Source organism: Phyllobates terribilis, unplaced genomic scaffold (genome assembly GCF_046119375.1).
Source record: "Phyllobates terribilis strain yellow unplaced genomic scaffold, ASM4611937v1 Scaffold_9__5_contigs__length_417890890, whole genome shotgun sequence".
Lineage (NCBI taxonomy): Eukaryota > Metazoa > Chordata > Amphibia > Anura > Dendrobatidae > Phyllobates > Phyllobates terribilis.
Genome location: NW_027362769.1, coordinates 181,834,910 through 181,847,328, shown reverse-complemented (window position 1 = coordinate 181,847,328; position 12,419 = coordinate 181,834,910). Strand labels below are relative to the sequence as shown.

Genomic DNA, 12,419 nt, shown 5'->3' with positions numbered 1-12,419 from the left:
CAGAGGTCGCCTTTTCTTCAGCTTCTTGTATGTAAAAATAATAAAGTCATTGGTTCTCACCCATTGCACTGACTCTCCGCTGCTTCTCCCAGTCATCATTGACTGGCTGCGATGGTGACATTAGAACATAATATGACCACTGCAGCCAATCACTAGGCTCAATGGTAGCAACAATGTAGCCTGATAACACTTACAGTTGTGCTCAAAAGTTTACACACCCCAGCAGAATTTTTGCTTTCTTGGCCTTGTTTCAGAGAATATCATAGAATCATAGAATCATAGAATGGTAGAGTTGGAAAGGACCTCCTGGGTCATCTGGTCCAACCCCCTGCTCAAAGCAGGATTCACTAGATCATCTCAGACAGATGTCTGTCCAGCCTCTGTTTGAAGACGTCCATTGAAGGGGAACTCACCACCTCTCGTGGCAGCCTGTTCCACTCATTAATCACCCTAACTGTCAAAAAGTTTTTTCTAATATCTAATCTGTGTCTCCTCCCATTTAGTTTCATCCCATTGCTTCTAGTCTTTCCTTGTGCAAATGAGAATAAAGATGATCCTTCTACAATGTGACAGCCCTTGACATATTTGTAGACAGCTATTAAGTCTCCTCTCAGTCTTCTTTTTTGCAAGCTAAACATTCCCAAATCCTGCAACCGTTCCTCATAGGACATGGTTTGCAGACCAGGAACCATTCTGGTCGCTCTTCTCTGAACTTGCTCCAGTTTGTCGATGTCTTTTTTTAAAATGTGGTGCCCAAAACTGTACACAGTATTCCAGATGAGGTCTGACCAAAGAGGAGTAAAGACCGATAATGACTTCACGTGATCTAGACTGTATGCTTCTGTTAATACATCCCAGAATTGTATTTGCCTTTTTTGCTGCTGCATCACACTGTTGACTCATGTTCAGTCTATGATCTATTAGTATACCTAAGTCTTTTTCACATGTACTGTTGCTTAGCTCTATTCCTCCCATTCTGTATATGCTTTTTTCATTTTTATTGCCCAGATGTAGTACTTTGCATTTTTCCCTGTTAAAAACCATTCTGTTGGTTGCTGCCCACTGCTCCAGTTTATTTAGGTCTTTTTGAATCCTCTCTCTCTCTTCTCTAGTATTAGCTATCCCTCCTAGCTTTGTGTCATCAGCAAATTTAATCAGTTTACCCTCAATTCCTTCATCTAAATCATTGATAAAGATGTTGAACAATACAGGTCCCAGGACGGAGCCCTGTGGTACCCCACTTGAGACATTCATCCAGCTGGATGTGAAGCCATTTACAACCACCCTTTGAGTCCGATCACTAAGCCAGTTATGAATCCACCTAACAGTTGCCTGGTCCATTGCATACTTGGTCATTTTTTCAATAAGGATGGTGTGAGATACTTTGTCGAATGCTTTGCTGAAGTCAAGATATACTATATCTACAGCATTTCCCTGATCCACCCAGTCAGTGATTCTGTCATAGAAGGAAATTAAGTTAGTCTGACATGACTTGTTAGTTACAAACCCATGCTGACTCTGGTTAATCACTTCATTCTTATCCATGTACTTACATACATGTTGTTTAATAATTTGTTCAAAGATCTTTCCTGGTATAGAAGTCAGACTCACCGGCCTATAGTTCCCTGGGTCCACCTTCTTCCCCTTTTTGAAGATAGGAACAACATTTGCTCTTCTCCAGTCTTCTGGGACTTCTCCTGTTCTCCAAGAATTTTCAAAGATTATGGAGAGTGGTTCTAAAATTTCTTCTACGATCTCCTTCAGTACTCTGGGGTGTAATTCATCTGGACCTGGAGACTTGAACTCATTTATGTTAGCTAAATATTCCCTCACAATCTTTCTGTTTACAGATAACTTGGATTCCTCTATTCCTTTAAAAGGACAGTGAAGATCAGTTGATGTTACATTTTCTTTCTGAGAGAAAACAGATGCAAAATAGGAATTAAAAAGTTCGGCCTTCTCAACATCCTCTCTTACCATTTCTCCATTTTCATCCTGTAAAAATCCTATAGCATCTTTGACTTTTCTTTTACTTTTGACATACCCCCAAAATCCTTTTTTATTGCTTTTGACATCTCTTGCAAGCCTTAATTCATTGTCAGCTTTAGCTAACCTGATACGTGCCCTACAGGATCTGCAGACTGCATTATAATCTTCTTTAGATATGCCTCCCTCTTTCCATTTAATAAACATTTCTTTCTTTCTTTTTAGCATGTGTTTAAGTTCTGTGTTCATCCATCCTGGTTTCCTTAAATGCTTCCCATTCTTCCTACTTTTCGGGATTGTTAACGATTGTGCTTTGAGAATCTCATTTTTAAAAATTTCCCATCCTTCCTGGACATTTTTGTCCTTAAGGACATCCAGCCATTGGATCCCTCCTATTCTCTTTCTGAGTCTCTTAAAATCTGCCTTTCTAAAATCTAACCTTGAAGTTTGAGTCTTCACATGTCTTCCTCCTCTAGTTATCCAAAATTCTATAATAGCATGATCGCTGCCTCCTAGGGTCCCAGCCACCTTTACCTCCTCAACCATTTCCTCCCTGTTTATAAGGATTAGATCCAAAGTAGCAGATCCCCTTGTTTTCTCCCCTACCTTTTGGAAGATAAAGTGAATATGAATGATAACAAAAAATCTTTTTCTCCACTCATGGTTATTGGTTGAAACCATTTATTGTCAAACTACTGTGTTTTCTCTTTTAAAATCTTAATGACAACCAAAAACATCCAAATGACCCTGATCAAAAGTTCACATACCCTGGTGATTTTGGCGTGATAAAATGCTCAAAATTTGACACAAATGGGTTTGACAGGCTACTAAAGGTAACATCCTCACCTGTGACCTGTTTGCTTGTAATCAGTGTGTGTGCATAAAAGCTGAGTGAGTGTCTGGGATCCAGACAGACTCTTGCATCCTTCATCCAGCCACTGACGTTTCTGGATTGTGAGTCATGAGGAAAGCAAAAGAATTGTCAATGGATCTACGGGAAAAGGTAGTTGAACTGTATAACACAGGAAAGGTAAACAAAAAAATATCCAAGGAATTGATAATGCCAGTCAGCAGCGTTCAAACTATGATTAACAAAGGGAAAATCAGGGAGTCTGTAAAGACTAAACCACGGTCAGGTAGAACAACAAAAATTTCGACCACAACTGCCAGGATGCAGTTCGGGATTCAAAGAAAAACCTACAAATAACATCAGCTGAAATTCAGGACTCTCTGAAAACTAGTGGTGTGGCTGTTCAAGATACACAATAAGTAGGCACTTGAAGAAAAATGGGCTGCATGATCGAGTCACCAGAAAAAAGCCATTGCCAGTCACAAAGTATCTTGCCTACAATACGCCAAACAGCACAGAGACAAGCCTCAAAACTTCTGGAACAAGGTAATTTGGAGTGATGACACCAAAATTTTACTTTTTGGCCACAACCATAAATGTTACATTTGGAAAGAGGTCAACAAGGCCTATGATGAAAGAAACACCATTCCTACAGTAAAGCATGGAGGTGGATTGCTGATGTTTTGGGGATGTGTGAGCTACAAAGGCACAGGAAACGTGGTAAAAGTTGAAGGAGATATGAATTCAGCACGTTATCAGCAAACACTGGAGGCAAATTTGAACTCATCAGCCCGCAAGCTGCACATGGGACGTACTTGGACGTTCCAACATGACAACGATCAACAACACAAGGCCAAGTCGACCTGTCATTGGCTACAGCAGAACAAAGTGAAGGTTCTGGAGTGGCCATCTCAGTCTCCTGACCTCAATATCATTGAGCCACTATGGGGAGATCTCAAGTGCGCAGTTCATGCTAGGCAGCCCAAGAATTTACAGGAACTGGAGGCTTTTTGCCAAGAAGAATGGGCAGCTTTACCATCTGAGAAAATAAAAAACCTCATCCACAACTACCACAAAAGACTTCAAGCTGTCATTGATGTTAGAGGGGGCAACACACGGTATCAAGAACTGGGGGATGTGAACTGTTGATCAGGGTCATTTGGATGTTTTTGGTTGTCATTAAGATTTATAAAGAGAAAACACAGTAGTTTGACAATAAATGGCTTCACCCAACCAATAACCATGAGTGGAGAAAAAGTTTTTTTTTTGTTATCATTCATATTCTCTGAAACAAGGCCAAGAAAGGAAAAATTCTGCCGGGGTATGTAAACTTTTGAGCACAACTGTATGTTACAGTCTGTGGGTAATTATATGTTGTGTAAATGGACAGCTGTAATTTTTTCTAATGTAATGAGTGAGCAGACCAGCGCCCCCCGCTGGACAAACCAGAACATTGTCTAAATTGGATATGTGAAATGGTATTTAGTAACTGTCGTGTCAGGAGAGGACACAAACAGCGGTCACTCAGCGGGATCACCTCTGCCGTAATCAATTTTACCTCTAATTGTAAAGTTCTGCGGAATATGTTGGACTATATAAATAAAAATTATTATTATTATTATTATTATTTACAACTGCACTGATTATAGTGGAATATCTACAATCTCGCTACGTGATCTCACGTATTCCTGTAACCTCCAGGCTCAGTAATAACTGACTTGCAGTAATTCAGTGGCTTTGTGTTGTGTTTGCAGATGGCGCCCCCTTCACCTGGTGGATCGGAAGAGGCAATGCAAAGCACACGTACTGGGGAGGGTCGTTACCTGGACAGTGCACCTGTGGCTTGGAGGAAAGCTGCATTGATATGAGGCATTACTGCAACTGCGACGCCGACAGGAGCGACTGGTAAGAAAGAAGCCCCTGCAGGAAAGTGTCCATTTACATATGGATGTAGCAGAGCTGGCTCTGTCACTTTGGAGATATCACATGAGTTTTCTTTCTTTTAGGCCACATTCACACTGTCAGTATTTTATGTCAGTATTTGTAAACTTAAAACCTGGAGTGGGTCACTTAAAAAAAAAAAACCCTCTTCCTGGTGATTTCTATGGGAAATCCACTTCGCTGTTCATAACGGAAGTTTTTTTGAGCAATTACATTTTTTTGAAAAAAAGTCTTGTGAAAAAAGCAAAACAAAGCTTGCTACTTCTTTGTACCAAATCCTGTTATAATCTGCTAAAAAAAAATAGGTGCCGCAATCAAAAGAGTGCAAAAAAAAGAAAAAAAGAAAAAAGTTTCTGGAAAAGGAAAAAAAAACCTCCTCCTTAACTCACTGAAAAAACCCGTCTGTGAACATAAGGCTGAATGAGTATTGCAATTCACTGACAGTAAGCCGAAATCTAGATATCTGGTAAATATTTGACCGTGCTGAGATTCTTGTTGATGTATTTTGTGGATTTTTGAGTGACATTAGGACATTTTCTGTGTCCAGGAGGAGAAAAAGAAGCAAAATGTTCTATTTTAAGGGAAGCTGGCTTGGTGTTTGCTCAGCGGCTGCGGTGAATTTGTTCCGTTTGACCTCTTGATATAAAATGTCTTTTGGATTTTGTGCCACGCTGAGATGTGAAATATGGAGTTTGCCCGCTAACTGGAAGAGTTGAGTACGGCGCGGACGTGCGCGGGATTTTATGTCGTCTCTTGTAGGCATCGCTATAAATCAAAGCAGAATAGTAGAAATCACTTTTTTTCCTGATAAGACCATGAACCTCCGGGGAATTAAGGGGGCAGTGATTGCAGGATTGAAGTTTTGGAAGGAAGTTTTCGGAGTTCATCACAACATTGTGAACTTGAAGCTCCGCAATCTAATAGGACCCATAAGAGGCAGTGGCGGTGATACCGGAGGAGTTGGTGGTGTTTTGGCCTTAGAAATCCAAAAACACAACGGAAACTCAGCTGTGACTTGTATTTTACTGATGTTGTTGCAATTTTTAAAAGTAATGATAAACAGAGAAATGATACAATTAAACAGGAGACCCATTCGCCTCCACCCTGTATCATTCTGCGGGATCTGTTACATGTTCTTGTAGAAATTCTGCAGAGAACACAGGGTTAATCTCCTGCAGAGCTGTTCCGTTTTGTAACAGAAAACAAAGAAAGAACAACCGAACAGATCAAATAAGGAACAATTGGGCAGGACTTAAAGATGAAGTAAAATACCTTTATTAATTCTAAACTATGGCACACCATACAAGAGAAGTACGTGCACATCACACAATATTATATTGAATAGAGAATGAATAATGCATACTCAATAAATCGTTTACACAGGGCCAGACAATTTTTAGTAGATTCAATCCCAATAATATATAAAAGTCACTCCACTATTCCACAGTACATAGTTCATTGAAAAAAGATAGTATATACTTAGTATGAGTCAGGGCCTATGTTACCAGACACAGAGGGAAGAGGGGTCAGGTAAATATACCACACACTATAAATATTAGAGTATAAGCGGTAAATTACTGCGGAAATTATATATATGTATCACCAAGTGTGTGTATAGCCACAACCCCCAATCACATCCGTGCTGGAGACAACAGTCCGTGGAAGGACAAAAAAATATATATAAGGGGAATGGACCAAATCAAACCATTATTCCAAGTTGGTAAGCCTGTGATGACATACCTGTGTAGTAGAAAAGGCACAGCGCAGCGTACACCCCGACGTGCGTTTCGGACCGCCGTCCTTCGTCAGGGGGTAACAGAATCTATCAAAGGAGTAGGGCTTAAAAATCTGTGGACAGAGCCCAGGGTAGAGGCTCCTGCTGCAGCTAGTTTTCTAAGGCCACGGCCCCACTATCAGTATTCGGTCAGTATTTGGTCAGTATTTTTTCTCAGGAGTGGGAGCCAAAACCAGGTGAGGAACAATCAGAGAAAAGGTAGAATAGAAACAAGTCACCAATTCTGCATTTATCACCCACTCCTGGTTTTGGCTCCCACTCCTGAGAAAAAATACTGACCGAATACTGATAGTGGGGCCGTGGCCTTATAGCCAGACTCGAGAAGGAGGGGAGCCTGGCCGAGCTCCTGGGACACACAGTTGTCTTTTCTGCATTTTCTATGATTAGTTTCATCTTTTCCACAACTTTTGGTCATTAGTGAAATATTCTGATGAGATCTATAGAATTGTTAGACACTTTGTTGCTGGTATACAGTAACGTTCAGGGAGCGGCTCTTACACACTTGCAGTTGTTGTAGGACCCCCGAGTCCATCACCGATCACCGCAGCTGTTCCTGGAAGAAGAGCGTCTAATATACTCATTACATGGACAGGAATTAGGAATTTTTTTTGTAGTTCTGCTCCATGATCTTTTCTATGAATAAACCATGTAGAGGCAGAAATAAAGTCCCCGTGTTGTTTTATTCATCACATCAGCTGCATCTACTGTAACACAAGATCTCTGCACTCCGGGCCCCGAACCTGATAAATATGGAAAGATCCTTCTGTGATCAGACAAGAGGAACAAATGAAGAAAATGAGGGATAAGGAGACGTCAGTGTGATGAGAGCTGCGGAGGCGTCACTTCCAGGCTGCCGTCACGTCTTGTCTCCCCTATTACCAGCCTCACATCACATCTCATCATTCTCTATCTACCAGGAAAAGTTGCTCGTTTTCAGATTTTAGTCTCCTGTAAATTCCCAGTTATTATCAATCACGTTATAGGAAATGAAAAGAGGCAGAGTGATTGTAAGCTCCTGGGATCCGCATTGCTGCAGGAGGCAGTGCAGTAGGATTACTGGAAATCCTGTAGAAAACAACGGATAAGTGGATAAGAAATCACCAGGTGATACGACAAGCTCAGCTCTGCTGCATCTTTGAAAAACGGCCTGAAATGTATGCTATATTTTTTTACATACCTCTGACAGAATCACTCACAAGTCATATTTGTCACAAACGGTCTATAAATCTAAAGATGTGACCAGTGCTGCACATGATCCTCAACGACCAGTGCTGCACATGATCCTCAATGACCAGTGCTGCGCATGATCCTCAATGACCGATGCTGCACATGCTCCTCAACGACCAGTGCTGTGCATGATCCTCAATGACCAGTGCTGCACATGCTCCTCAATGACCAGTGCTGTGCATGATCCTCAATGACAAGTGCTGCACTTGATCCTCAATGACCAGTGCTGCACGTGATCCTCAATGACCAGTGCTGCACGTGATCCTCAATGACCAGTGCTGCACGTGATCCTCAATGACCAGTGCTGCACGTGATCCTCAATGACCAGTGCTGCGCATGATCCTCAATGACCAGTGCTGCACGTGATCCTCAATGACCAGTGCTGCACGTGATCCTCAATGACCAGTGCTGCACGTGATCCTCAATGACCAGTGCTGCACGTGATCCTCAATGACCAGTGCTGCACGTGATCCTCAATGACCAGTGCTGCGCATGATCCTCAATGACCAGTGCTGCACGTGATCCTCAATGACCAGTGCTGCGCATGATCCTCAATGACCAGTGCTGCACGTGATCCTCAATGACCTGTGCTGCACGTGATCCTCAATGACCAGTGCTGCACGTGATCCTCAATGACCAGTGCTGCACGTGATCCTCAATGACCAGTGCTGCACGTGATCCTCAATGACCAGTGCTGCACGTGATCCTCAATGACCAGTGCTGCACGTGATCCTCAATGACCAGTGCTGCACGTGATCCTCAATGACCAGTGCTGCACGTGATCCTCAATGACCAGTGCTGCACGTGATCCTCAATGACCAGTGCTGATCTTCCTCACCTGAATGTCTCTGCTTTATAACTTCCCATTTTGTTTCCAGTTCATATTATTTTTCTCTCCTCGTTTCCTTCTCGTTATCCCTTTGCTTCTCATCCACTTCACTTCTTTGTCTTCTCTTCCATTTCTCCATCCTCTTTCCTCTTTTTCTTCTCTTTCCTTTTCCCACGTTTTTAATGCTCTTTCATCATCTCCTTCCATTTCTTCATTCTGCATTTTCCTCTTCCTCTTGTTGCGTCTTCTTTACTATTCTCCCTTCTCTCCACTTTCTCCCTTGTTTCCCCTTCCTCCTCTTCATCATATTCTTATTCTCCTCCTCCGTCATTGTCTTCTTTTCCTTCCTACAATTTTTCTCTCCTCACTTTCTTATCGTTTTTTTTCTCATGCTATTTTCTTCCTCTTCCCGTCTCATGTCTCGCTCTTTTTTATCAATTTCTTCTTAATTCTTTACTTTTTTATCATCTTTTTCTTCTCTTCACTTTTTCCAACTTGCTATTTCTTCACGTTCTTTTCTTTCTCAATCTTTTTCTGCTTCTTCTTTTTCGTTTTCCATCTCACTCTTTTATTCAAATTTTTTTTCTCTGTCTTCTATTTGACTTCTTCCTTTTGCTCATCTCTTTATCTTCCACTTTCTTTTTCATTCCTGTTTCCATTTCCTTCTCCTTTTCCCCTTATCACATTCTCTCTTCCTTCTTTTTCCTCCTCCTTCTCCCCTTTTCATCCTCTTCCTTTAACCTTCACAATTTATTTTTTTTCCTTCCTCTTTCATCTCTGTTCTAACATTCTCTTTCCCTCTTCCTCTGCTTTGCCCTTTTCTACCTCCTTGTATCTTTTTTACCTTCTTTCTTTTTCTCCTTTTCTCTTCTTCTCCTTCTCCACTGTTTTCCCTTTTTCCATTTCTTCTTCCACCTCGTCCTTCCCCTCTATCTCTCTCCTTCTTGATCCTCTTCTTCTTCTCCTCCTTCTCTTTCCTTATCCTTCCCCTCCTTTATCCCTCTGTACAGGACAAGTGATATTGGATTTCTAACCTTTAAGGAACATTTACCGGTCTCCCAGATTGTGATCAGTGACACAAACAGATCGGGATCTGAAGCCGCCTGGAGGGTGGGATCCCTGCGCTGTTATGGTGACAGTGAGTGCACACATCTATATCTTCATGTGCTTCCAGCATATTCCGTGCAGTTACAGAATTATGAAAAATAACTTGTTTTTTATTTCCCAGGAAGCTTTTGGAATTCGGCCTCCTTCACCTCCGGGACGTCTTATCTCTATTTTCCCACTTTCTTATTGGATTTCAGCATTGACATCTCATTCTTCTTCAAGACCACAAGCTCATCCGGAGTCTTCCTGGAAAATCTCGGTGTAAAAGACTTCATAAGAATCGAGTTAGTCTGTAAGTCATGAAATGTTACGTATCGATGAGCTTATAAAGAGGAGCAAATACATATATGTGACATATATACATATATATATACATGATATGTGAATAACAGCGGAGCTGTGATGTCATCACGGGCAGGGGACGAGTGATGTCATCACTTCGGGGTGTTCCCGATTAGTTATATATGATGTTATTTGTATATATTGGGGCTTTTGTGTCATTTTTACACCCTCATTAGGGTCTGTACAGTCCGTATACTCAGAGCTGTCACTATGGGGGGAGCAGAAGATGCTTCTAAGGTACAAAGACAAAGAAAGTCACACAGACAGCTTTCATGTCTGAATTGTGTCCAAAATTCCAAAATGTGGAAATTTCAAAGCAGAATAAAATATTAGGAAAGATCAAACTGGGCTCCTCATTTCTGTGCCACAATTTGCCCATTGGCCAGAAGGATTATTTTTCCATGATCCTGTGGTGAAGATTTATGAAAATAATCACTAAATATTTGCGACGTTTGGTGTTTTTACACAAGCTCTGACAACTTTTTGAAAAATGTGAGGAGCATAATGAGGAGAGAGTGGGGCGGACAAATTGGTCATGATTTACGCCACAAAAGTGACGCTGACACATGCCTGACGCCGGCGCAGGCAGCAGAGCGATGCACCAAATGCACCAGGAGGCGCAGGCAGCAGAGCGATGCACCAAATGCACCAGGAGGCGCAGGCAGCAGAGCGATGCACCAAATGTACCAGGAGGCGCAGGCAGCAGAGCGATGCACCAAATGCACCAGGAGGAGCAGGCAGCAGAGCGATGCACCAGGAGGAGCAGGCAGCAGAGCGATGCACCAAAATGCACCAGGAGGCGCAGGCAGCAGAGCGATGCACCAAATGCACCAGGAGGTGCAGGAAGCTGAGCGATGCACCAAATGCACCAGGAGGCGCAGGCAGCAGAGCGATGCACCAAATACACCAGGAGGCGCAGGCAGCAGAGCGATGCACCAAATACACCAGGAGGCGCAGGCAGCAGAGCGATGCACCAAATACACCAGGAGGCGCAGGCAGCAGAGCGATGCACTAAATGCACCAGGAGGTGCAGGAAGCCGAGCGATGCACCAAATGCACCAGGAGGCAGCAGAGCGTTGTACCAAATACACCAGGAGGCGCAGGCAGCAGAGCGATGCACCAAATACACCAGGAGGCGCAGGCAGTAGAGCGATGCACCAAATGCACCAGGAGGCGCAGGCAGCAGAGCGATGCACCAAATGCACCAGGAGGCGCAGGCAGCAGAGCGATGCACCAAATGCACCAGGAGGCGCAGGCAGCAGAGCGATGCACCAAATGCACCAGGAGGAGCAGGCAGCAGAGCGATGCACCAGGAGGAGCAGGCAGCAGAGCGATGCACCAGGAGGATCAGGCAGCAGAGCGATGCACTAAAATGCACCAGGAGGCGCAGGCAGCAGAGCGATGCACCAAATGCACCAGGAGGTGCAGGAAGCTGAGCGATGCACCAAATACACCAGGAGGCTCAGGCAGCAGAGCGATGCACCAAATGCACCAGGAGGTGCAGGAAGCTGAGCGATGCACCAAATGCACCAGGAGGCGCAGGCAGCAGAGCGATGCACCAAATACACCAGGAGGCGCAGGCAGCAGAGCGATGCACCAAATACACCAGGAGGCGCAGGCAGCAGAGCGATGCACTAAATGCACCAGGAGGTGCAGGAAGCCGAGCGATGCACCAAATGCACCAGGAGGCGCAGGCAGCAGAGCGATGCACTAAATGCACCAGGAGGTGCAGGAAGCCGAGCGATGCACCAAATGCACCAGGAGGCAGCAGAGCGTTGTACCAAATACACCAGGAGGCGCAGGCAGCAGAGCGATGCACCAAATACACCAGGAGGCGCAGGCAGCAGAGCGATGCACTAAATGCACCAGGAGGTGCAGGAAGCCGAGCGATGCACCAAATGCACCAGGAGGCAGCAGAGCGTTGTACCAAATACACCAGGAGGCGCAGGCAGCAGAGCGATGCACCAAATACACCAGGAGGCGCAGGCAGTAAAGCGATGCACCAAATGCACCAGGAGGCGCAGGCAGCAGAGCGATGCACCAAATGCACCAGGAGGCGCAGGCAGCAGAGCGATGCACCAAATGCACCAGGAGGCGCAGGCAGCAGAGCGATGCACCAAATGCACCAGGAGGAGCAGGCAGCAGAGCGATGCACCAAATGCACCAGGAGGAGCAGGCAGCAGAGCGATGCACCAGGAGGATCAGGCAGCAGAGCGATGCACCAAAATGCACCAGGAGGCGCAGGCAGCAGAGCGATGCACCAAATGCACCAGGAGGTGCAGGAAGCTGAGCGATGCACCAAATGCACCAGGAGGCGCAGGCAGCAGAGCGATGCACCAAAT

General features: G+C 44.2%; 1 protein-coding gene across 1 annotated transcript in view; it reads left to right on the top strand.

The window, feature by feature from the left end:
- LOC141161930 (contactin-associated protein-like 5) overlaps window positions 1–12,419 on the top strand; it is a 435,101-nt gene that overhangs the window by 341,437 nt on the left and 81,245 nt on the right. Inside the window, exons 14-16 of the mRNA XM_073647489.1 lie at window positions 4,591–4,741; window positions 9,639–9,766; window positions 9,857–10,027. Of these exons, the coding sequence (XP_073503590.1) occupies window positions 4,591–4,741; window positions 9,639–9,766; window positions 9,857–10,027 (450 nt within the window). The remainder of the gene's footprint in view (window positions 1–4,590; window positions 4,742–9,638; window positions 9,767–9,856; window positions 10,028–12,419) is intronic.